The 23,455-nt window shown below is 32.2% G+C and overlaps 1 protein-coding gene across 1 annotated transcript; it reads left to right on the top strand.

Moving 5' to 3' along the window:
* Nucleotides 1–298: 298 nt before the first annotated feature.
* Nucleotides 299–11,786, top strand: LOC145240331 (L-xylulose reductase-like). The gene is made up of 6 exons (XM_080103912.1): nucleotides 299–373; nucleotides 3,500–3,654; nucleotides 4,485–4,527; nucleotides 6,804–6,968; nucleotides 8,513–8,630; nucleotides 11,683–11,786. Exons 1-6 carry the CDS (start codon nucleotides 299–301, stop codon nucleotides 11,784–11,786), a joined length of 660 nt encoding a protein of 219 aa, XP_079960038.1.
* The last annotated feature ends 11,669 nt before the right edge of the window (nucleotides 11,787–23,455 follow it).

Raw genomic sequence — 23,455 nt, 5'->3', positions numbered from 1 at the left:
TACAAATAAGGTTTGTCATAAAATTGTCATACTATTTATAGGCTGATTCAATTTTTATTCTCTGCTTTGATATTACTAGTTAAGTGATCTCATTGTTTTATTTTTTGTTTTCACGTATATCAGGCTGACACAAGGCTGTTGGCTCTGGAGGCTCTCCTTGGTGCATGAATTACATAACATTATGGTATGTTTATAATTCAGGAAAAGATAATTGTTGTATATTTTAATTTAATTTTTTTTGTTTGTTTTTCTGTTTTCTTATTTAAAAAATGCTGGAATTGGACGAGATGTGGCAAAGATGCTGTCGAAATGTGGTGCCAAAACCTATGCCCTCAGCAGGACTGAAGAACACCTGAAAACATTAGTAGCAGAGGTCAGATAATTTTTTTTTTTTACATATTATATAAATAAATGAAAATAAATTAAAAAACATGCTTATCAGGTCCAGAAGCCACTCGACGTTAAAAGTTAATGAGATGGATGAATTGTTAGTTGAATGATGAATAATATTTTTTATTTTTTTTATTACATTTTCATCCCAAACAAGGCGCATTGCCACTTTGGTGTAGGGGGCTACTATGAGGGGCAACAGCTACTGGGATACTATGTAGGGAGTTGGGCAGCAAGATGTCAGTTCATTATTAAAGTTGTAGATGTTGCATGGATTTTATTCAATAAATATTTCTAATTCCATTTCCTTTTTCTCTCTCATATGAATTAAATAAATTTTAAGTATGTAATTAAATTCTAACTTGCAACGTCAATTTTTAGAATTAAATATTTAAACTTTATGAATGTAATACTTTTTTTATGTTAATATTACTAATTTTCATTCAATTTTTCATTCAATTTTTTTATGTTAATATTACTAATTTTCAACTATTTTTATGTTAATATTACTAATTTTCAACTGTTTTTATGTTAATATTACTAATTTTCAACTGTTTTTATGTTAATATTACTAATTTTCAACTGTTTTTATGTTAATATTACTAATTTTCAACTGTTTTTATGTTAATATTACTAATTTTCAACTGTTTTTATGTTAATATTACTAATTTTTAACTGTTTTTTATTATTTCGCTTCACATTTTTATCTTTATGAACATTCCTATCATAATTGGAATTATTTTTATTTTATTATCAGATATATGCATTGACATCTTTTAAATCTCTTAAAATTTTAATGCAAAATTCTATTTTAAAAATAGTTTTACCTTAAATTATGTCTTAATTTACATTTTTCTTTCTCTTGTTTAATTTTTTATGGTTTGTTTTTACTTATGATTTTTTTTTTAAATCAAAATATATTAAATTATCAGTAACATTAAAAAATAATTAACTTTAAATTAAATTATGCCTTTTTTTTACATAAATGATTTTATGGTCGTAAACACTTAAAAGCATTAGACCATTTAATTTGACAAACTTCTAATTTTCAATCTTTATTAGTGGTGCCATATGAATTCAAAGACATTTTTTTGTTCAGATATTCAACTAATATTATGAAGTATTTATCTTAAAATCTCACAGATTATAATACACTAAAAAGGGACATTAATAGTTTATTGGAAATTGATATTATTTACCTAGGTTTAGGGTTCCAATATTGAATCAAAACTTCTTGCCAGCAAAAGTAGTTCAAAATGAGAGTCAGCCAACAAACCCAGTTATCTATTATAAAGTGAAGTCGTATTCCTATCTGTTTAATATATACAAAAGGTGCGCTCGATATAAATGCAGGTGTAATTCAGGGGTCGGTCATGAACCTTTATTATTCCTGATATTCATAAATGATCTCCCTGATAAAATAGTCTCTGAGATAGGTGTATTTACTGACGACACCACACTGTATAACAGCACGAGGAGAAAACAAATGAAGACATATCTAAGGCAATGGCGGCAACCCTAGTCTGTAATGGAATGGGGTCAGAAATGGATGGTAACATTCAACGCTGCCAAGACTAAGCTCGTTTCCTTTAATAATTACATGAAACCTTACCAACCACCAATAGCTATGGCTAAAGATAAATTAACTGAAAGTATTTCATTCAAACTCCTCAGCTTAATGTTCACGAGGAACATAAGTTGAAACAGATACATTGAGAGCATTGCCAAGGCCGCTGTGAAGAAGGTGGGCTCTCTCTACCATGCTAGAAAGTTACTTACGCCAGAAAGTATCCTATACCTCTACAAGGCGACCATTCGCCCATGTATGGAGTATTGTTGTCGCATTTGAGCTGTTGCATCTGCTACTAGTCTCTCACTTCTGGACAAATTTCAAAAGAAAGTCGCCAACCTGGCATGTCCTGAACTGTTATCTAATCTTAAACCTCTGTCTCATCGATGAAATGTTACATCCCTCCGCCTGTTTTACAAGTATTTTAATGGTGAATGCTCTGACGAACTACAAGCCCTTGTACCCCCTTGAGGTAAATACCCCTGACAAACAACAAAGTCCCACCCCTACACAGTAGAGATCCCTAGATGTAAGAAAGCCTTCTACTTTAATAGTTTCTTCCCCGGAACTGCTAGACTTTGGAATTCCCTTCCGGGAACCTGCTTCCCCAACTGTACTGACATGCAGAAGTTCAAGTGTAATGTAAACAGACATCTTGCTGCTCAACTCCCTACATAGTATCCCTGCAACTTATTTCCCTGATAGTAGCCCCCTCCATCAAAGTGGCACTGTGCTTTGTTTGTGGTGAAAATGTTATAAAAAAATAAAAAATATTATTCATCATTCAACTAACAATTCATCCATCTCATTAACTTTTAATATCGAGTGGCTTCTGGACCTGATAGCATGTTTTTCTTTTATTTATTTTTATTTATTTATATAATATGTTAAAAATGTGCTTAAAAAAAAGTTAAATAATCTCAACGAGAAAACTTATCATACTTGCTAATGTCATATCTCTCTATATATAAAAGGCACTTTGTATATATGGGTCCTGGATATGACCTTAAATTATATCCGATGGTGAGGTCCCAGCTTGCAGGCTTTGGGGAGTATGGAGCCACCCTTTAATTGCCATTGCTCCCAGGTCCACTCTGACCCGGAGTTGTAGTACCTGTTAGGGTTCCAACTATAGGTTAAATAGAAACTGACTTGAAAAAAAACAAATATATTCTATTAAAAAATTTTTTCAAAATCAATGGATTCGGCATTAAATAACCTGAAAAGGGTTGATATGCCGTAAAACAAAAACATCCAACTTGTATGTGTAAACTTGTTCCCTATAGACTCTGAAACAGCTGAACCGTTTTTTCTTTGTTTTTTTTTATTTTCACTTAAATGTATTATTTTAGAAGTTCTACAGAATCTGCTCTGCTGGGCCTCAACTTCAGTATTCAATATGGTATCACTTCAATAACCAACATGGTCACAGAAAAGAACATAGAAAATCTTGTAGTCTATTTTTGTTCCATTGAATAAATTTACTTTCTTTTGTGTGTATTTTTTTTTTTTGTCCTGAAACATGTTCTTTTATTACAGTGCCCTGAAATTCATGCCGTTGTGTGTGACTTGAGTGATTGGGACAAAACTTGTTCCACAGTTACCTCCCTTGGACCCATTGATCTTCTAGTCAATAACGCTGGCATTGGTATCCTGAATTCGTTTTTAGAAGCTAAGAAAGAAGACTTTGAGCAGTAAGTTTAGTTATTAGTTTTTCAATTATTTGGTTTCCACAGTTATTTTTCTTTCTTTTTTTTAAGAACTTCTATTTTTAGACAGGAGAATTATTACAGCCCATTTTCCTTAAATTGCTTATTTTCAAGCTCATTCATTGGTTAGAGGTGTCCATATTTAACAGTCTTCCATCATGTTCATTAGTTCTTCTGATGACATCATCATAACTGGTCCACATATACATAATTTCTGGCCTTCCTTTTTTTAAAAATTTTTTGATTTCCACATTATTAGTTAGCATACACATTTATTGTTTGGGCTCAAATCAAGTTATTAAGTTAGATTTATGTCCAAGGAACCTATATCTAAAATTTCAATTGTTTATACCCAAAATTGGTGGAGGAGTTTGGTAGAGTTCTCAAAGGTCAAATCGTTAAACTTTGACCCCCTTAACAGCCAAATTTCTGGCCGAAAATGGATTACAAAGATTTTCCCAAATCTCCATACCCTGTATATTAAATATTGAGTCTGTAAACTGAAAATTGACAGTTATTGTGTAGGGAAATGTACATACACACTTTCACTTTTATAGATATATAGATAATCATTGCAAAGTTTTTTCAGTCTTGTTTTAATTAAAAATTATTGAAATTAGTAGGGCTTTTTTTAATAAAAATTATTGAAAACACTTTTTGTGCTATATTTTTTAAAGAATAATTATTGAAAACACCTTTTAAAATCTTTTAAAACTATAGTTTGTGCGTTTGCTATTATATTGTATTTGCCTCATAACTAAAGACGTCTTAATACATAATGTGTATTTGAATAATTTTGACTTTCAACCTTTCAGGACATTCAGTGTCAATTTGAATGCAGTAGTGAATGTATCACAGGCAAGTCAACTTTGATATTTCTGTGAATCTTCAAGAAAAAACTTAATTTTCTCAAGGTTATTTTAACTCTTTTTGTTTATAAGCAAACTAAAAAAGTCATTTATTTTCTTTTTGGTTAACAACACATTGCATCAATTTCTTTTTAGAAAAAAATGAAAAAAAAAAAAACACATTTATTCACCATTGTAACTAGTTTTGTATTATTAGAGTGGGCTATTGTTCAGGAGAGTTGGAGAAATGTCTGAAATTATAAAGCTTTCTGAAACAAAAAAAATGTCTGCATTTCATAAATAAAAGCCTGTTAGTAAAACTCTGAGAAAGCAAGTTAATATGTTTAATTGCTATGTATGTATATTATTATTATTATTATTATTATTATTATTATTATTATTATTATTATTATAATATATATATATTATTATTATTGTAATATATATATACTATTATTATTATAATATACATATTATTATTATTATTATAATATATATATATTATAATATTAATAATATATATATATTATAATAATATATATATATATATATTATTATAATATTAATAACATATATTATAATAATAATATATATATATATATTATTATAATATTAATAATATATATATATTATAATAATAATATGTATATATATTATAATATTAATAATATATATATTATAATAATAATATATATATATTATTATAATATTAATAATATATATATATTATAATAATATATATATATATATTATAATAATAATATGTATATATATATATTATAATAATAATATGTATATATATATATTATTATAATAATAATTATATATATATATATTATTATAATAATTATATATATATATATTATTATAATAATAATTATATATATATATATATATATATATATATATATATATAATGATTATGTAATTTATATGACTAAAAAAACAAAATATTCCAATTGTTGCATCTTTAAGTAAGTAGTTTGTATGGACTCTGTTTTGGTCAGGGAGACTTTTTTTTTTTTTTTTTTACATGGAGGTCACCACTTATCAAGGCCCAGAAGCCACTCTGGGATAAGGGTTATTGCGTGTATAGTAATAAATGGGATAGTAATCGTTAGTAATGGAGATTTGATAAAGTGTCTTACTTAAGGGGGTGGGGAGCGGTTCATCAGGAATTTGTTTATATTAGACTTAAAGACATCCCAGTTGTAGTCAGGTGGATTTTCCTGTGTTAAGTGGCATAAGCCATTGAAAAATATATTCAAATGCATTTAGGTGATCCTCAATGATCATTGCTGTCTTCATTGTCGATTTTGGGGTTCTTGCTCATCAGATCAGACCCCTATTTTTTTTGCAAAATTAATCATTCCCCTTTTTCCATTTGCAAGTCAGCCAATGAAAAGGAAGCGTGTATTCAAAAATTAATAATAAAATTGCTATGTTCTTATCGAGTCGATTCATTTATTGGATCATTTAATCTAACCAAATTAATTTTTTAAAAATCATATGGGACTCATAGATTTAAACTTAAAGTAAAACTATAACAACGCAATCATAAATAACAGATGGAGTTTTAAATTACTAAAGTTAAAATAGATAATCAAAACTTTCAGATGCCATGCTGGTTATAATTGTTGTCATATATTTCAACTGATTTTAAACGCTTCCTTGCTCGGCTAGTTGTAATAACTTGCAAATATCATAGTCGAAATTCTGCTGGGTCTCCCTGCTGTTGGCGGCCATTTACTTTTTTTTTTTGACTCCATGCCTAAAGAAACTTCAGCCATATATATATATATATATATATATATTAATTCTTATTATGAATATTTCATCTAATCTTATATGTATTATAATACATACTTAAATAATTGCCACTTATATACTACTAGAAAATAAATGTAAACCTAAAATATTTTGTGACTTCATCACCACCAGAACACAAGATTTTATGTTATTGACATAAATACACCTGTTTGTGTTGGCAAAAGTGTGTTCATTTTTATGGTGCTTATTGCGATCAATAAATCTTTTGTTTAAGCCAAGATATGTTCATCTAAACCGCAAGAACTTTCTCGTCAACCTAAATAATTTTCATGTGCATAATATATACTTAGATGATTGGCATCAATAAACATGACCAATTTAAAAAGAAAATGTTCTCTTTAGCAGTTTCTCTTAGTTTTTAAAAATTTATCACACATTTTTTTTTCATTTTGGATATTTTTTCTTGATGAAATCATTCTATTCACTGAAAATTGTTTCAAAATTTGTGCACTTCAGGTGGTTGTGAAAAGAATTATTGCAGATTCACGCAAAGGGTCTATCGTGAATGTCTCCAGCCAAGCGTCTATTATTGGACTGAAAAATCATGCTGCTTATTGTAGCAGCAAAGGCGCCCTTGATGCACTCACCAGAGTTATGGCCTTGGAACTAGGACCTTTTGGGGTGCGTGTGACCAGCATATATTTCATTAAAACTTTTCAAATTTTGAAATAATCTCTTTTCAAACGAAAGCATTTCAGTTGTCAACTTTGAACTTTAAAGCGTGTAAAATTTTAAGGGGGATGTTGTAGTTTGCTTGGAATTATTTGAAGATTATGACAATCAAGTCTTGTAGGAAAAAAAAAAAAAGAATACAGGGTGACCAAAAAAAACGGGCCCCAACTCTAATTAGGCCTCGTTTCTTAGTGTTTTGTCCGAATGAAATGAAACTTTGGTCATAACTAGTTTATTATATTCAAAACATCACATCAAAACACTAGGGTCTTTGGCCTTTGTTTTCTCCATTGACTGTAAAATGCTCAGAAAAACAATTGAATGTCCACTGTTTTTTTTGGGGGGGGGGTCACCCTGTATGTGCAAATTTTTTTCTTCTCCTGGAGATGAGTTATACCTCAAAGATTGAAGAACTTAACACCACATTACCGTCCTGGTGCGATACATCATGTTGATAAATATTTTATAATGGAAAAACTCAATCATGTTCTGCAAAGCTAAACAAAATTTTTGTTTCTGTATAAAACAAGCAAACCAAACACCATGAATAAATATTTAAAGATATAAAGAACTTGAAGTATAAAAACGTTTTACAAAAATGACTGAATTCAGCATTAAAGAACTGGAAAAGGGTTGGTATGACATAAAACAACCAAACCAGAATTCCGTCTTTTTTGCGTCACTTATATTGAAATAGATGGAGATCTAAACTGGCAGCATCCGAGGCTCTTCAGATAATGGTCACTGAACGACATGGTATCTAGCATTCAAGTGATTCCTAGATGCAGGTTCTTGTTGCTGAATAAGAGATCATTTGAATCTAAATATCACAATGCAACTTGACGGCAATAAATAAACGAGCAAGGCGGTATTAGTCAACATCCGTGCATAATGCAGCCAAAGAAACAGAACACATGTCCTCGCATTCATTTGGTCCTTCGAGATGAACAGGGGTCAAGTATTCAAACGGTGACCACTACTATGGTAACTATCTTGTTAGCTACAACTATCGAAGAAGAATACTCGTTTCAGCACAAGTCAAATTAATTTCCGAACAGAACAGTTTTGCATCACTTTTATGTTCCATTACGAAATTTAAAATAACAGCATATACTAAACTTTATGTTTGGAATCCTTGTTGTAATTTTGATCCAGATCCATTAGATGATTTTGATTCTAGAAAATGTCTCAACCTAATTAGAGTTGAGGCCCGTTTTTTTTGGTGGGGGGGGGTCACCCTGTATATATATATAATGTGTATGTGTTTATAATAGATGTGTGCTTATAATGCTAATGTAAAGTAAACCCAATTAGTGCAATATGAAAAGAATAAAGCAACAGAAAGTGCTTCTTCATGTTTTGAATTATTTAATTTATATTTCAACGTTATAACTTTATTTACAAAATGTTTCAAAGTAACAGTCGTCAATCATGATCTTTTTTTTTTTATGCCCCAATAAGACTTCACTTATATTTTGAATTTTTTGGTTTAGATTCGTGTGAATTGTGTCAACCCAACTGTGGTATTGACAGAGATGGGCTTGACCTGCTGGAGTGATCCAGCCAAATCTGAAGCCATGCTCAATCGAATTCCATTGAAAAAATTCGCTGGTAAGTTAAAAGATTTTAGCTTTTTTCATTGTCCCCCACCCCCAAGGATTTTTCTATATTTTTGTTTGAAATTGCATTTTCATTGCTGAATGGGCAGATACTTTTATATGCATCCAGGCACCTCCAACAGAACTTTGATTATCGGCTGTCACACTTAAAATATTTTTGTTGATCTGTTATGCTTAACTAGCTAACAGTGCATAATAGTCAACCACCTCAGCAGAAATAACCTTCTTAGTGACATGCAATATGGTTTCCGTTCTGCTAGATCTACAGCAGATGTGCTAACGGTTATATCTCATAAGATTAGTGAATCTCTCGACAAAGGCTTCCTTTCTAGGGCAATTGCTCTTGACATATCAAAGGCCTTCGATAAGGTATGGCACAAGGTCTACTTCACGAGATTTCCAGCTACGGTATAACTGGAAACGTTTTCTCAATTATTAAATCATTTCTCTTTGATAGGCTCATAAGAGTAGTGGTTGATGGGCAGAAATCAGAGGCCCACAGTATTAATGCTGGAGTCCCTCAGGGGTCCATCCTGGGCCGAACTCTTTTCCTGATCTGCATCAATGATCTCCCAAAACACATACTTAAATCATTTGTGACATTTATGCTGATGACACGACCATCTATGGCAACACATCAAAGGCCGTAAATGACAAAGTTCTCTCTGATTCTCTCTCCTCTGATCTTGAGCGCATGGTACAGTGGGGGAAGAGGTGGCTGGTTACTTTTAAAGCATCCAAAACCAAGCTTCTATCTTTACATCATCAACGCTCTGAACCCCATCTGGCATCAATTGAAATGGATGGCTCTCGTCTTGGGGAGGCTCCATGTTTTGACAAGCATCTGGGATTGACCTTTACTCTGAAATGGAACACGTGCATCAAGTCTGTTGCCAAGGTCGCTGGAAAAATGGTAGGATCCTTCTACCATTCCAGAAGATATCTCACTGCTGGTGCAATTCTCTATCTATATAAAAGCCAAGTACATCCAAGGATGGAGTACTGCTGCCATATCCGGGCAGTAGCTGCTAAAAACAGCCTATCCTGCCTTGACAGAGTACAAAATAGTCTTTGTGTCTTAGTGGGGGGATGCCTTTTTCTCTTCTCTGCAACCTCTCTCTCACAGAAGAGACGTTGTGAGCCTGTCATTGTTTTATCATTATTTCCATGGAAAGTGCTCGTCTGAGCTCCAATCTCTGGTCCCCCCTCGCCAATCTTTCACAAAAAACACCCGTTTAGCTGAAACTACTGTCAATAATTTTCCCCACTCTTTATCTATGCCTAAATCAAAACGTAGATTCCATGAGCAAAGCTTCTTTCTTAGAAGTGCACGCCTGTGAAACTCTTTTCCGTTTGCCTGTTTCCCACCTGACTACAACTTGGATGTTTTCAAGTCCAACATCAATAAATTCCTGATAAACCGCCCCCTTAAGTAAGACATTTTATCAGATCTCCATTACTAATGATTACCGCGATATTGTCCCATTGATACATGCAATAACCCTTATCCCCCGAGTGGCTTCCGGGCCTTGATAAGTGGTGACTACCATGTAAAAAAAACATTGAATTTTCTCAAAATTTCCAATTCTGATGTAAAAAGAATGAGAAATGTTGATTAAAAATTATGTTTTCATAATATCCTCCTCCATCCCCCTGTTATTTGACATGAAAATAGTTTAACAATATGGTCAAGCTGAGATAAGTAGGTCCCGCAGACGAGCCTCGTTCTGATATTCAGAAAATTTAGGTTAACAACTGGTGAAGCTACCGAAAAGTCACCCTTTTGAATAAAGAAGGATATAAACAATATTTTTAAAATTAATTTCTTAATTTTGCTTAAAAACAAAATGTCAACACATATAAAGAAAATATTTTAGAAAATAATTTCTTAATTTTAAATAAAAATTTATTGTAAAGAATTTTTTTTTTTTGTTTCAAATAATTATTGAAAAATATTGCAAAGTGTTTACATAGCTGGTTCTTTGGGATAATAGGGGCGCCTGAAACCTCTTTTCCAAAACGAAAAAAGCTTTAGTATTTTTAATATTTTAAAGCGCTTTTTTTTTTAAAGTTTGAAACACAAGTAGTGGCTAGTTAACTTAGAACAACAAGTGCGCATGGAGGAAATTCTTCAGGGTTTAAATGTATTATAATGCTTTTATGGTGGTCAAAAAAAGTTTTTCAGCTGCCATATTACTTCCCATTTACTTGCCTCCCCACGTGGGCAGAGTTAGACACAAGGTCGGTTTTTAATGTAGAGAAGCATTTATTACTAAAAAAACGAAATGGTGAAATATAAAAGCAAGTTAAGCTAAAAGTTAAAAAAAAAAACATGTTTTATTTTTTTAATTCCAAGAATTAAAGAAAGAAAAAAAGTCAAAGAAATGTTGAACGTTTATTGCTATAAATATAACGAAGCACCGGTGTCACATTTCATACAACCTAACTGTCAAGATTTTTCAGAACGAGGCTCGTCTGCTGGACCTACTTATCTCAGCTGCGCCAACAATATTTATATGAATATTTAATTCAAGAAAATTTATGTCAAAACTTGTAAACGTTTCGGTTGCTGTAACTTTAAACTGTCTTCCTGTGTATCTTGTCAAACTCGGGAATCTTTTTACCAAACTCGAATCTTTCTTTGTTTTTAGTAGTGACATAATGAATAAAGTATCTAAGTACAATTCACTTCTAAGTGAAGCTTTTCTGGAGGTCCAAGGTTCAATCTTTAGTGCGGTGTGGGAAGTACAATGAATACAATTGAAAATTACGCAAGACTTCTACTTGGTCATCGCTGATAGATTAATAAATTTATAAGGTAATAATGGTTTTTATTATTGGTATTATTGACACTTGAAAACAACTATAAAAAATAATATTAAGGAAATTAAAATTTGTTATTCTCATTACAAAAATGCTAAATCTTTTGCACATACATACATCATCATTATTATTATATATGTATTATTATATATGTAATATATATACATACACACACATTGGTCTTTATTATGGAGAGTTATTAATTGTGCCTTTTTTTCCAGAGGTTGAAGATGTTGTCTACACCATTTTGTTTCTGCTGAGCAATAAATCCATGTCAACCACCGGTTCTGTTCATCCTGTTGATGGAGGCACCCTTTGTTGCTAATAAATCTTTGACTTGGATTCCATTTTTTTTTTCTCTGAACGATTCTACTAAGTCTTCTTTCCAGAAAATGTTCAAAAATTATGGTGCTAAAAATAAAAAATTGTGTTTATGCAAAACTTTGAAACAATATAAGTAAAAATTTTCTCCTCTGCGTGTTTTGTCATTTTTTGAAAGTGGGAACTATTCCCAATATGTTATGCATTATTCTATTCTCATTGTGAACTATACATATATATATATATATATATATATATGCATGAATAAATATATATTATTCCAAACAATTTAAAACAAAAAAACTCGGAATAACATTTTTGCATGGCTAATGACCCCCTCATTCTAAATCCGAAAGGTGAAAGAAAAACTCCTTTTAAGAAGTAAAATATTCAGAATTTTAGGTCCAATGGCTTAAATTTCAAAATGCAAAAACATCCAGTTAAACGTTCATAAAAGAAATTGGTCTTTTCGGTTGTACTGCATTTGCAGAAAGCTAAAATTCAGTCAAGGAAAAGTGCAAATGGATACATAACCAACAAACATACGCTTCCATTGTTTTTTGTTCCCCCCCCAATTGTTTAATGTATATATATTTTTTAACTGTTTTTCTTACAATTTATGATTGAATATCATAAATTGTTTTTTTATCTAATGTATCAACCAGCAAATTTCTAGCTTTGCTGCAATCATAATTTGCTAATTGCTTACCGTCCTCTGATTAGAAGAATAGCAAGAGTGATACTATTCACATTCCCTAAAGTGTTAAGACACACAAAAAGAGTGGAAAAACTAAAATAAAAAGAGGAAATAAGTATAAGAAGCAAGGTTAGTAGAAAGACAATTGGGAGTAAGTGGTTCACTAAAGCACACAAAGATCATCTGAACTAGGATTGTTAATCAAGTTATGGTGGCCAAAAAACCGGACATAAAGGTCGAAATATTCAGAGGTAGTTCACAGAGAGTTTTAGTGGTGGCAATTAGTTTTGTGACAGTTTTACAACAATTTTTCAGTTAGAGATAGTCGATTGCAGGTTGCTGCTTGGATCAGATGAGAAAAGTTTAGGAGGCAGAGATGACCTGACATCAACCAAGGTGTGAACGTTAGCGGTAAGACGGTTAATCATGTCACACACATGCAAAGTACAACTGATATTTGCAGAATTTGTGTTGTGATTTTTTTTATGTTTGTGAGCCATTGCGGTTGCTCCTACTGCAGTGAGAGACGATGACATGGAAACGGTGTTGAGATTGGCGATTGTTGTGGGCGGGGGAACACATGGTTGCACACAGGCGATACTAAGAATATAATTAAGGATTACTTAAGATTTCTACCTGGTCATGGCTGACGAACTGAAAACAATGTCTTGTAGAATAAATATAGATTGCAGTTTGAAATTCTGTACAGATTTCAAAGTTACACATAAACAGTCCGACAAGACACATCTGAAGAAGGCCGAAGGTGGCATCAACCGAAACGTTGTGGGAAGAATATTCAAGATGAAAAGAGTATAAAAATCCATCAAAGATGTTTAGTTTTATTAAGATTATACAAATTAAAACAAAGGCCAACATATAAAAGCCACAGTCAGTTTATTATTTTGAAAATTTTAAAATAAAGCACCAGTTTCGATATTCAAGTAAAAAATAACAAAAGAAATGATCCTTCACTTTATGGCCATGAACTAAATTGACAATATTAATCCAAAAGAATTGATTGTTGAGTTTTATTGAACCACAAAAAGATGACTTTAAGGTGCAGCAATACAACTCTATAAGAGACTGTCGATTGATTATGTGTTAGTTTGAAATAACATTTTCATTGGTCTGTCAAACTTTAGTTTGAAATAACATTTTCTTCAGTCTGTAAAGCTTCAGCTTAAATAGCATTTTGTCATTTTATCAGCTTCAATTTAAAATAGTATTTTCATTGATCTGTGATGCTTCAGTTTCACATAGCATTATCGTCAGTTTGAAATAATGCTTTTTTTGTTCTGTTATGCGTGTTTGAAACAGCATTTTCTCCAGTTTGAAATAGCATTTTCGTTTCTAAACCTTGAATAAATGCATCTCAGATTCTCTATTCTTATATTATGATAGAGAATAAAGATGAACAGAAATCCAATTTCTCTTTACCCTTAAGAACTCGAAATAATCGTTGCATCAAATTTTCGACAAGCAAATTTGGCATTTTATGATTTTACTATAAGAGATTATCCTAGGATCCTTTTTCCCTGACGTAAAGTGAGCATAGGATTGAAAAGAATCTAGCTTCTGACATTAGTAACATCTTACTAATGTCTGTGTATGTATATTCATTACTGTACTCTCCATTGCAATAAACTTTTCTTTCTTCCTTTATACTGATGTAGCAGGTGTTCTTTCAGCTGAGTAACAAAGATAAAACCGGAGAAAAACCCATACAATGTGACTTCTGCATCCAGAAATTTGCATGGAACAACACGCTCCAGATTCATCGGAGGATTCACATCAGGGAAAAGCCGTTCCAATGTGAAATCTGTGGAAAAAAATTTGCCCAATCCGACAAACTCTGACGCCACAAACAAATGCACCTGCAATGGATAAAAAAAAGGGAAGAAAATCTCCACTAGAAACAAGCAGTCATCGACATCCACAACGCCCTCTAAAAAAGCTGACGATTATCCACAAAATGATTATTTATCGGTGCTATAAAAATATCCAGGTGTAATTTTAAATAAGATTTTTGAAGACTTTTTTTTAGTGGAAATCGCTCCAGACAAGGCGTGATGACATTTGATGCAAGAAGTTAAAAAAAGATTACTTGAATGTCAAAACTTAGTCAATGATTAGGTGTTACATGGATAGACAACACAAATTTGTCTCTTGATGCAATCAGAACTGATGAAATAGGAAGGAAATAATAAACCTTTCTTTCTTCCTTATTCTGATGTATCAGTTGTTATTTCCATGCCGTAACAAGGCTACAACTTATTTTAAAATCTACAGAACATTATTTCAGTATAAAGTTGAAATGAAAAACATTGAAATTAACCACGGAATATTACACCTCCCTTCCATCTCTCCCCAGATAATTTATCCCCATTTTTGTTCGCTATTTGAAACAACACGTTTTAAGTTGGTAATATCACTTCATTTGCTATTGATCCTGGGTTTGCTTCTTGTTTCTCCGAAATGCATAAAACTCCAAAATACACTTTATCAACTGATAGGTTTGTTTTGTCAAAACTTGGAGATATAATGAAATAATGACTGCAAAGAACTTCTTTTCTTCCTCTTAAAATCAAACGGAATTTCCATGAACAGAGTCTCTGTCCAAGAACTTCCTGTGAAACAGATTACCACAGGATTGCTTACCTGTAAGTTAAAATCGTCTTCAAATCCAATGTCAACAAATACTTGACATAAACTGTTTGTGTAAATAATCAATTTTTTATTCTTTTTCGTTCTGTTAATCATTTTCAATCGTTCATATTTGTCATCATTCATCTATCCATCTTTTTTTAATCATTATCTTTGAGTGTTTTCTAGCCTTGATAATCGATGACATTAGTAAAAAAAGAAACAGTTGCTGTTGAGATTTTGGAAGTTCTGAAAGCTTTGATTGAATCTTTTTTTTGCGCGAAGCAGTGTCTGCAACTGAACCGGTGGTTCAAATTTCACTCAGATGCACAAAATGTGTTATGATATTCACAATTTGCTCATAAAAAATATGAATTTTTGTCTGTTCTTTTTTAATTTTTCTTTTCATTTCTTCATTTTGTATATATATATATATATGTATATATATATATTAAAAACCAACACAACATGTTTGAGTTCTGCATCAGTTCTCATTTGTCTCAAGGGAATCATCATTCAGTAATGAGAATTCTGATCCAGCTGATGGATGCGAAGACGCATCACTCAGCTCTGTGTCGAGCCTCGAGTAAAGACTTAAACTCGGGCTGTGAGGTGATGAACCTGGTTTAAGCCCAGAGGGACTCATCGCTTCCGGGTTACTCTTGGCCAATTTCTCTGCTTCAAATTTCTCTTCTTCTATCCGAATGAAATCAAACACAGATTTGCTCAAGCTGCCTTCGTCTAAGGGATTATCCTTTTCTTCGTGCTCCCCTTGAATATTTGGATAGGTATCAGGCAGATTGCTCGTAACCTGTGAGTCAAGGCTGGGACTCATCTCTTCTGGAGAAACCTCATCTTTGTAGTTTGATTTGGTTGCGTTTTGATTCATGGGGAGAATATTTTTGTGGGCCGTCAGCTTTTCTAATGTACGGATTATCTGGAACAAAAAAAAACTTAAGTTAGAGAAAGATGAAGCATACGAGAGAAGAATGCATAATTGGTTATCCAGACTTTAGCTTTGATTGCCCTCTACTCGTTGTGCTGTTCGGATGGAAGAATCTAGTGACTGCTAGGTTTTCATTGTATGGGTAATTTATTTCATAAACGTCTCACTAGACAACTGATCATTATGAAATAAAGTTGCAATGCAAATCTAATTTTATAATCAGATTTAAAAAGGCAGATCTAGTTTTTTTCAGAATTTTTACCATATCAAGCATTTTTGAAGAACAATGTTCCATATAACAATCTAATGAAAGTTAGTCTTTATATAAAGTAAAGCTTGATCTGATTCTCAACTTTGTTGTCATGAAAATATTTCTGCTTACAAATCAATATTTGATTCTAACTAACCAGTTTATTGGGTGGATCCTGGCAGCATGTTTTTAAAAATAATGAACAAATCAATTTGATTTCATTTCTTTCATAAAATGATTTTTCCCAGTCAGAATATTTTTCAATTAGAGAATGAAATAATGGTCAACTGAAAAAGCAATGTTTACAAGGAAGAGAGAGTGAGAGATAGAGAGCGAGCTACTTCATAGTTTATAGCAGGTGACATTCTCTGTCTCTTTCTGTAATTAAAAAGAAGGGTATTGTGTTATAAAAATAAGACACATTCACAACTAGGTTGTTTCTCTGTCTTTCCTTTAAGTAGTACAATAGCTCAGTTGAAAGTGTCAGGTTAGAGTGTTTGAGGATGAATTTGGAGATGTACCAAGAAGATGAGTCAAAGTTTTTCAATAGACTGATTACACAGGATGAAACCTGGGTCCATCTCTATGATCCAGAGATCAAAGCCCAGTCAATGCAGTTGAAGCACTTGGACTCACCACCTCCAAAGAAGGCAAGGGTGCAGCCCTTTGCTGGCAACGTCATGCTCACAGTCTTCTGGGACCAGGACGGAGTAGTGATGACAGATTTCCTGGCAGAGGGTACCACAATTACAGGAGCCTATTATGCTTCTCTTTTGAGGAAATTAAGGAAAGCTATCAAAATCGAGAGGCAGGGCAAGATCAGCAAAGGTACACTCCGGTCCACAACTCGCATGTCACCAGATCAGAAGCATGGGTGTGTGGTTATGAAATCCTCCCCCATCCTCCCTACTCTCCTGACTTTCACCTCTTCCCAGCCATGAAGTTGTTTTTGAAAGGAAAGCGTTTTCCCAGATGATGCAGCCTTGATTTCTGAAGTCATGTCATCGTTAGAGGACCAAGCTGGGGTGTTCTACAAAAACGGTCTCCAGATCTGCATCAAACGATGGGAGAAATGTATAACTCTGGGTGGTTTATATGTAGAGAAAGACTAATAACTGTGCCAAGTTTTGTTGCTTTACTACTTTGGAAATTGGGTCAGGGTCATTACTTATTGCACACCCCATGTATCTGAAGGTCACTATTTCAATCACTGGTCATTTGACATCATTTTTTAATTTTTTTCTTCTTTCTTAAACTGTGTTGTTGCTCTCCGTAAAGATTAAGATTAACATTACCTAAACAACAATTTGTAGTTTTATAACAATTTCGATCATTTTATACTTTAATAACCAAATGATACTGTACTAATTAAATTTAACTTCTTGACACATCCTAGAAGCAGCTTATCCTGCCTTAGAGTTCAAAATAGACTTCATAACTTAGGGAGGATGCCCTGCAACTTTTCCCTGCAATTTCTTTCCCACAGAAGAGAAATTGCGAGCCTGTCTCTGCTATATTATTTTCATGGTAAGTGCTCGTCTGAGCTCCAATCTATGGTCTCCCCTGGCCTGATTTTCACAAAAAAAGACTCATCTAGCTGAAACCACTATCAATAATTTCCCCACTCATTATCTGTGCTTAAACCCACACAATAATAGTAATAAGTATTTTCAATATTTTCCTTCTACATTCTCTCGTCCATTTTTTCAATTTACATATAACTCAAGATGTTTTTATACGCATTAGAAAGATGTTTTAGCAGATAAGAATCTTTACATTTATTTGAACATCTGCTTTACTATTCACATAGGATGCCTACTCGAGAGAACTTGATTGTCATGAAAAATCCCTGTACAGAGAGACCTTAGGCACTCCAAGATAGTAGTCTAGTATGGCATTCACATTCTCCCCAGTAGATAATCACTTTCTCTCCAGTAGATATTCACTTTCTCTTCAGTACATAATCACTTTCTCTCCAGTAGATATTCACATTCTCTCCAGTAGATAATCACTTTCTCTTCAGTAGATATTCACATTCTCTCTAGTAGATATTCACATTCTCTCTAGTTGATAATCACAGAAAACTTTTGAAAGAAAACTTACAGCCATTGAATTATAAGTGGTTTGCTATACTTATAGGTAAATGTGCACTGAAAAGATACCATAATACTTTAAATTCAAATTTTGATATATCTCTTAATTTAAACACAAAAAAAACAATTGGGACGCTGAAAACGTACACAGTAAAACAATATTGTCGCATTGATTATTTGTAACGCAAATTTAAAAAAAACATTTTCTGAGTTTTTTTATTTATGTTGGTAGTGTAGAAGAAAATGTATGAATGTTTTTTAAGAAAGGTGTATTAGAAAATGGAGAATAAATTAAAGAAAAAAGTAAGGCGGTGGGTAAACCCCTGTTGTAAAATGCTCTTATGGTTGTATGTTATTTGTAAGAAAATTGTGTTAAAATAACTTAAACGTAATACGGAAATGAACGATGTAAAAAAAAATGCAGAAAGTATTAACAATCGTTTATTTGGATAATTTAAACGCGAAAAAAAAATTGGGATGCTGAAAACGTACACAGTAAAACAATTCGTTTTATCGTTGTGTTGATTATTTGTTTATGTACGCATGTGCAACCGGAAGTTGTAAACCGGATGTTGGGGTACAACACCCGTTACAGGGTCATTTGAGTTTTATAATTATATAGATTGTAAATTACTCTTAAAGTTTTAAATAGCATTTTCGTTGCAGTGTATGTCTTGTCTTCTAATGATTACCTTTATATTAAACAATGCTTCAAGCAATTACATTAACATCTTATCTGAGTAATATATAGTTATACATATGCAATAACAAAATGAAGAAATGGGGTTCAAGTTACTTTTCGTGCTTTTGATTTGATCAACATCTCATCAGTATGATCAGCATGCGATTCATTATCGTTACGTGTGCTTGAGATGCTGTTGTAGATGTTGAGCAGGTTATCTTTACTGAAGGAAGCCATTAGATTCAGATTGACAAAGTCTGTTCGGCACAGCCATTCCAACATGAAGAGACATATCTGAAAAACAAGAATACAAGACGTGTTGTTGTTGGCAATTATTTCAAAACAAGCTTTTCAAGCAGATAAAATTATTCATTGCTGAACATGCATACATTTTTATTTGAAAAACTTATGGTCATGACTCAGTCTTTCTTTATTGCCCCTCATCTTTCCCTTTCTTTGGAGGGGACAACTTGTGGCCCTTCACCGCTAACACCGGGGCTGGCCTTTTTCACTTTTCCATGGGTTGTCGGCCACAAGAGTTTAGCTGCTACCGCCTCCACCTTCCTCTCCTCAACGCCAGACCTTCGCTGTAAGTTTTATCCTTCATTTTGTTTCCACATTAGGACTTTGATTAATTTCTTACTTTCTATTTCGTTAATATTTTGGACTTATTCAATTTCGATGTATTTTTAAGTATTTTCTGCTTCCCCCTTCCACAGCAAGCTTCACACTAATTCTGTTTTATTCTTTCTTTCTGTTTTCAGTTTTTACCTTCTTCATTTTTAATAAACGTGTTGATTCAATTACAAAATGTCTTCAGAGTTTTAATTTTGGAGAAGTGTTTACACTTTCCATCGTAAAACTTAAAACACCCTAGACAATGGAGCATGTGGTCTTTATGGAACGGAACACTTATCAATTCATACTTACTAACTGCGAGTGCTTTGCTACGTCTGTCTGTAAATGGTGATTGATCAAGTTCAGAATTTTATCACAGTTAAGGCCACGGCATTTAGTGTTGAATGTTTCTAAATCAGTGCGTGAAGGAATTTGTCGGGGGTTTTGTATCATCTCGCTAACCAGTTGATCCTCTTCATTCCACTCAGGCAAACTGTATTCCTCAGAGTCAAGCCTAAAAAACACACAAAAAGATACAGTCATTTCAATGACATAATCTATTTCTTTTGCTTAAAAAAATACAAAAATATTTAATTCATGAGAATTGGCAAAAAGCTTATAGTAGCATCTTTAACAAAATTAAAAACTTTGAATAAACAGATATATTGTTTTTGAAACCATATTAAGATGCAAATATTTGATTTAAAAAAAAATAAAATGATTTTTTTTTAATTAGATGATTTTTTTAAATGAAATATTTGCATCTTAACATGGTTTTAAAACGGATTCTTTTTATTCAAAATTTTTATATTAAAATTACTTTTTTAAAATTATTTTCAAGAAATAACAACCAAAGCAAATTGTTAATTCCAAAAGTTTTAAGCTGAGTTTTTTTCTTGTTACAAAATAGATGTTTTAACTTGTCTCAGTAACTCTTCGAAAAATGTGCAACTTTTATAATTTATTTTAAAATATTTTCCAATTTTACTGTTTGGAAAATATTTTTATTATTTGCTAAGGTTAAAAATATATAGAATATTTTTACTTATTCGGTAATGTAAGAAATAAATGATTTGCACTAAAACTTACCTGTCATCTATTAGTTCTGTGTTGGCCAGATTATCTTTATTGTTTGATATGTGGGATGAAGACAAACAATGAGGTTGAAAAACATCAGCATCGTCATCCCAACCACCTCCTGCTTTGCCAGGGATATGTTGCGGCACAATCACTAAAATAAAAACAGTAATTTGAAATAATTAAAACAATTTGCTAAACTTTCCCAATGAATTCTAAAGAAATTCAGAGTTTGACTCATATACAGTTCTTATATATATATATACATTTCTGTATAAATACATTTTCTTATAATATATATCTATCTTTATTTAAGAAGCTCGATGTAATTACAGAGCAATATATATGATAAATGACAAAAAGTTATATTCCAATGATGTTGACCATCTTAGAATTTATTCCTTTAATTCAGTTGACTTATACAATTTTTGACAGTATCTGTTTCGTAGCGCAAGATCAATCACTTAATTATTATATCAATCTGTGAATCTATTATGCCCTTAATTCTTGTTTCTTCTGATGAGTTAAGGGCATAATAGATTCACTGATTGATATAATAATTAAGTGATTGGTTTTGCGCTACGAAACAGATACTGTCAAAAACTGTATAAGTCAACTGAATTAAAGGAATAAATTCTAAGATGGTCAACATTATGAATTTTGGAATATAACCTTTGCCATTTATTCCATATATATATATATATATATATATATATATATATATGTGTATATATATAATATGTTAAGCATACTTTCAATTTAAAGGTACAAAATGATAAATTAAAAAAAAACTGTTGCTTACCTCGTGGAAGAGAATCTGTCAAAGTTTGAGTTAATATTTCTGTTTTCTGATCAAGTTTCACAGGCGCAAAATTGTTGCTCAGTTTGTGTGCATCAATCAGAAACGTTTGGTTGGACTGTGGAGATTCAGTCAGTTTGTCCAAAAAATTCCCAAGACTGTCCCTTAAAAGTTGGCCAGTTGTTTCTGCCATTTAAAAAATATCACACAAGGGATAGAAAAAATAATAAAATAAATAACATATTTAAAGCCATTTCTTTTATAAAAAAAAAACAATAATTTATCATGATGTTGTAGTTTGCTTGAATCATTGTGCATAATGTATAAAGAGTTGTGTTAGAAGGCTATGGCAATACAGTTAATGAGACAAGGTAAAAAGAATAATGACAATATTGAAAGATTTCAATAATTTTCAATTATAACTTGTCCATTTACCAACATGATGCATCGAACCAAAAAGGTATTGCGGTGTTATGTTTTTTTTTTGAATTTTCAGAAAGAAAATTGTTTTAAAATATGTATAGCTATCCAGTTGATATTTTGTTGAGAGTTGAATTAAACTGATTTCTTAGAATCAATGCAAAATTCAAACAAAAACTATTATATCCAGGCTTTTTAATTAAAGCGTGAAATTCTACTCTATTTAATGCCAATTACTCGAATAAAACAGCCTGGAAAAATATCTACAAAATAATTTAAAAAAAAAACAAGTTCTTAATTAGCATTTTAGAGTGTAGAGGTGGATCAATTTTCTATATGAATTTAATGTAAAATGGTTACTCACTTTCTCGCCAGCTTGTTTTAATGATTACCCACTATTGAACTAGATAAGTATAAGAGAGAGATATGGGAAACTATTTAGGTGGGATGACGGGTTGAGGGGAGCCTGGAATTTACTTGAAGAGTATAAAAATAGTCATTAATGACAAAATTAATCTTAAGGTCAATGCTGTGATCAAAATCCAGATCATTAATTTATCATGAATAAATAATACATAATTCATAAGTGGTCCCCAGTCACAGGTATATCTTCATTTGGGGAAATGACGACGTTAGGTTTCCACAACTCTTGCAGGGTGATGTTGACATCCCCCTACATACGAGGCCTGATATTTCTATATTGGTCACCCATCTGGTACTGACTAGGCTCAATGTTGCTTAACTTTAGTGCGTCAATGTGATTATGCCGTATTGTATTTATTGCTGTTCGGCTGAGGTATGGTTTGGTTCAGTTCAAGGTGGTCCATCCTCCCAGGCTTTATGTTCTGTCTGAGAAGAGGTTAGTCTACTTTTTTTTAGCCATTTTTTGTAAAACAGAGTGTGTTGGCTTTTTAAAACAACACCTGACCTTGTGTCTGACTTGTAGAAGAGGAGGTAAATAAAATACTGTTGCAACATCTGGGCTTGTGCACCAACCACTAGACTCTCCTTCTGGGACTGGGTGCAAAAACGAATTTCTAATCTAATAAGTCCCACACTGCTTGTCAAGATCCAGCTCCTGTCACATCACTGCAGAGATGTATCCCTGTGCTTGTTTTATAAGTACTTTTACAGAACATGCGCCAGGTAACTCACCAGACTAGTTGCTACACCTCACCCTTTCATTGTAGAGGTTCCTAGATGCTAGTTTTCTTACCTCGGACTTTACCCTTTTCTGCTCCCCATTTCCTAGATAGTATCTACATACAAAAATTTAAATGTAATATGAACAAATATCTTGCTGCCTCAGCCAAGTTGTCCCTTATAAATCTGGCTCCAACCACAGCAGCCCTTTATGTGTCAGTGACGATATTCTTTGTTTGGAGTGAATTGAAGTATAAAAAAAAGTTGTGTTGCATAAAGTAAATTTTTTTTTATGATGTTATTAT

This window comes from Euprymna scolopes, chromosome 19 (genome assembly GCF_053919585.1).
Source record: "Euprymna scolopes isolate OS-2025 chromosome 19, ASM5391958v1, whole genome shotgun sequence".
Classification (NCBI taxonomy): domain Eukaryota; kingdom Metazoa; phylum Mollusca; class Cephalopoda; order Sepiida; family Sepiolidae; genus Euprymna; species Euprymna scolopes.
Note: the sequence above shows the minus strand (reverse complement) of the source record. Positions and strands in the feature narration are given on the sequence as shown.

Bases quoted from the DNA above. Each gene is read 5' to 3' on its own strand.
- LOC145240331 (XM_080103912.1), top strand. From the start codon at position 299: ATGCTGTCGAAATGTGGTGCCAAAACCTATGCCCTCAGCAGGACTGAA. The intron at 3,655-4,484 runs GTAAGTTTAGTT...TCAACCTTTCAG, and splicing joins AAGAAAGAAGACTTTGAGCA to GACATTCAGTGTCAATTTGA. The intron at 6,969-8,512 runs GTGCGTGTGACC...TTTTTGGTTTAG, and splicing joins TGGAACTAGGACCTTTTGGG to ATTCGTGTGAATTGTGTCAA.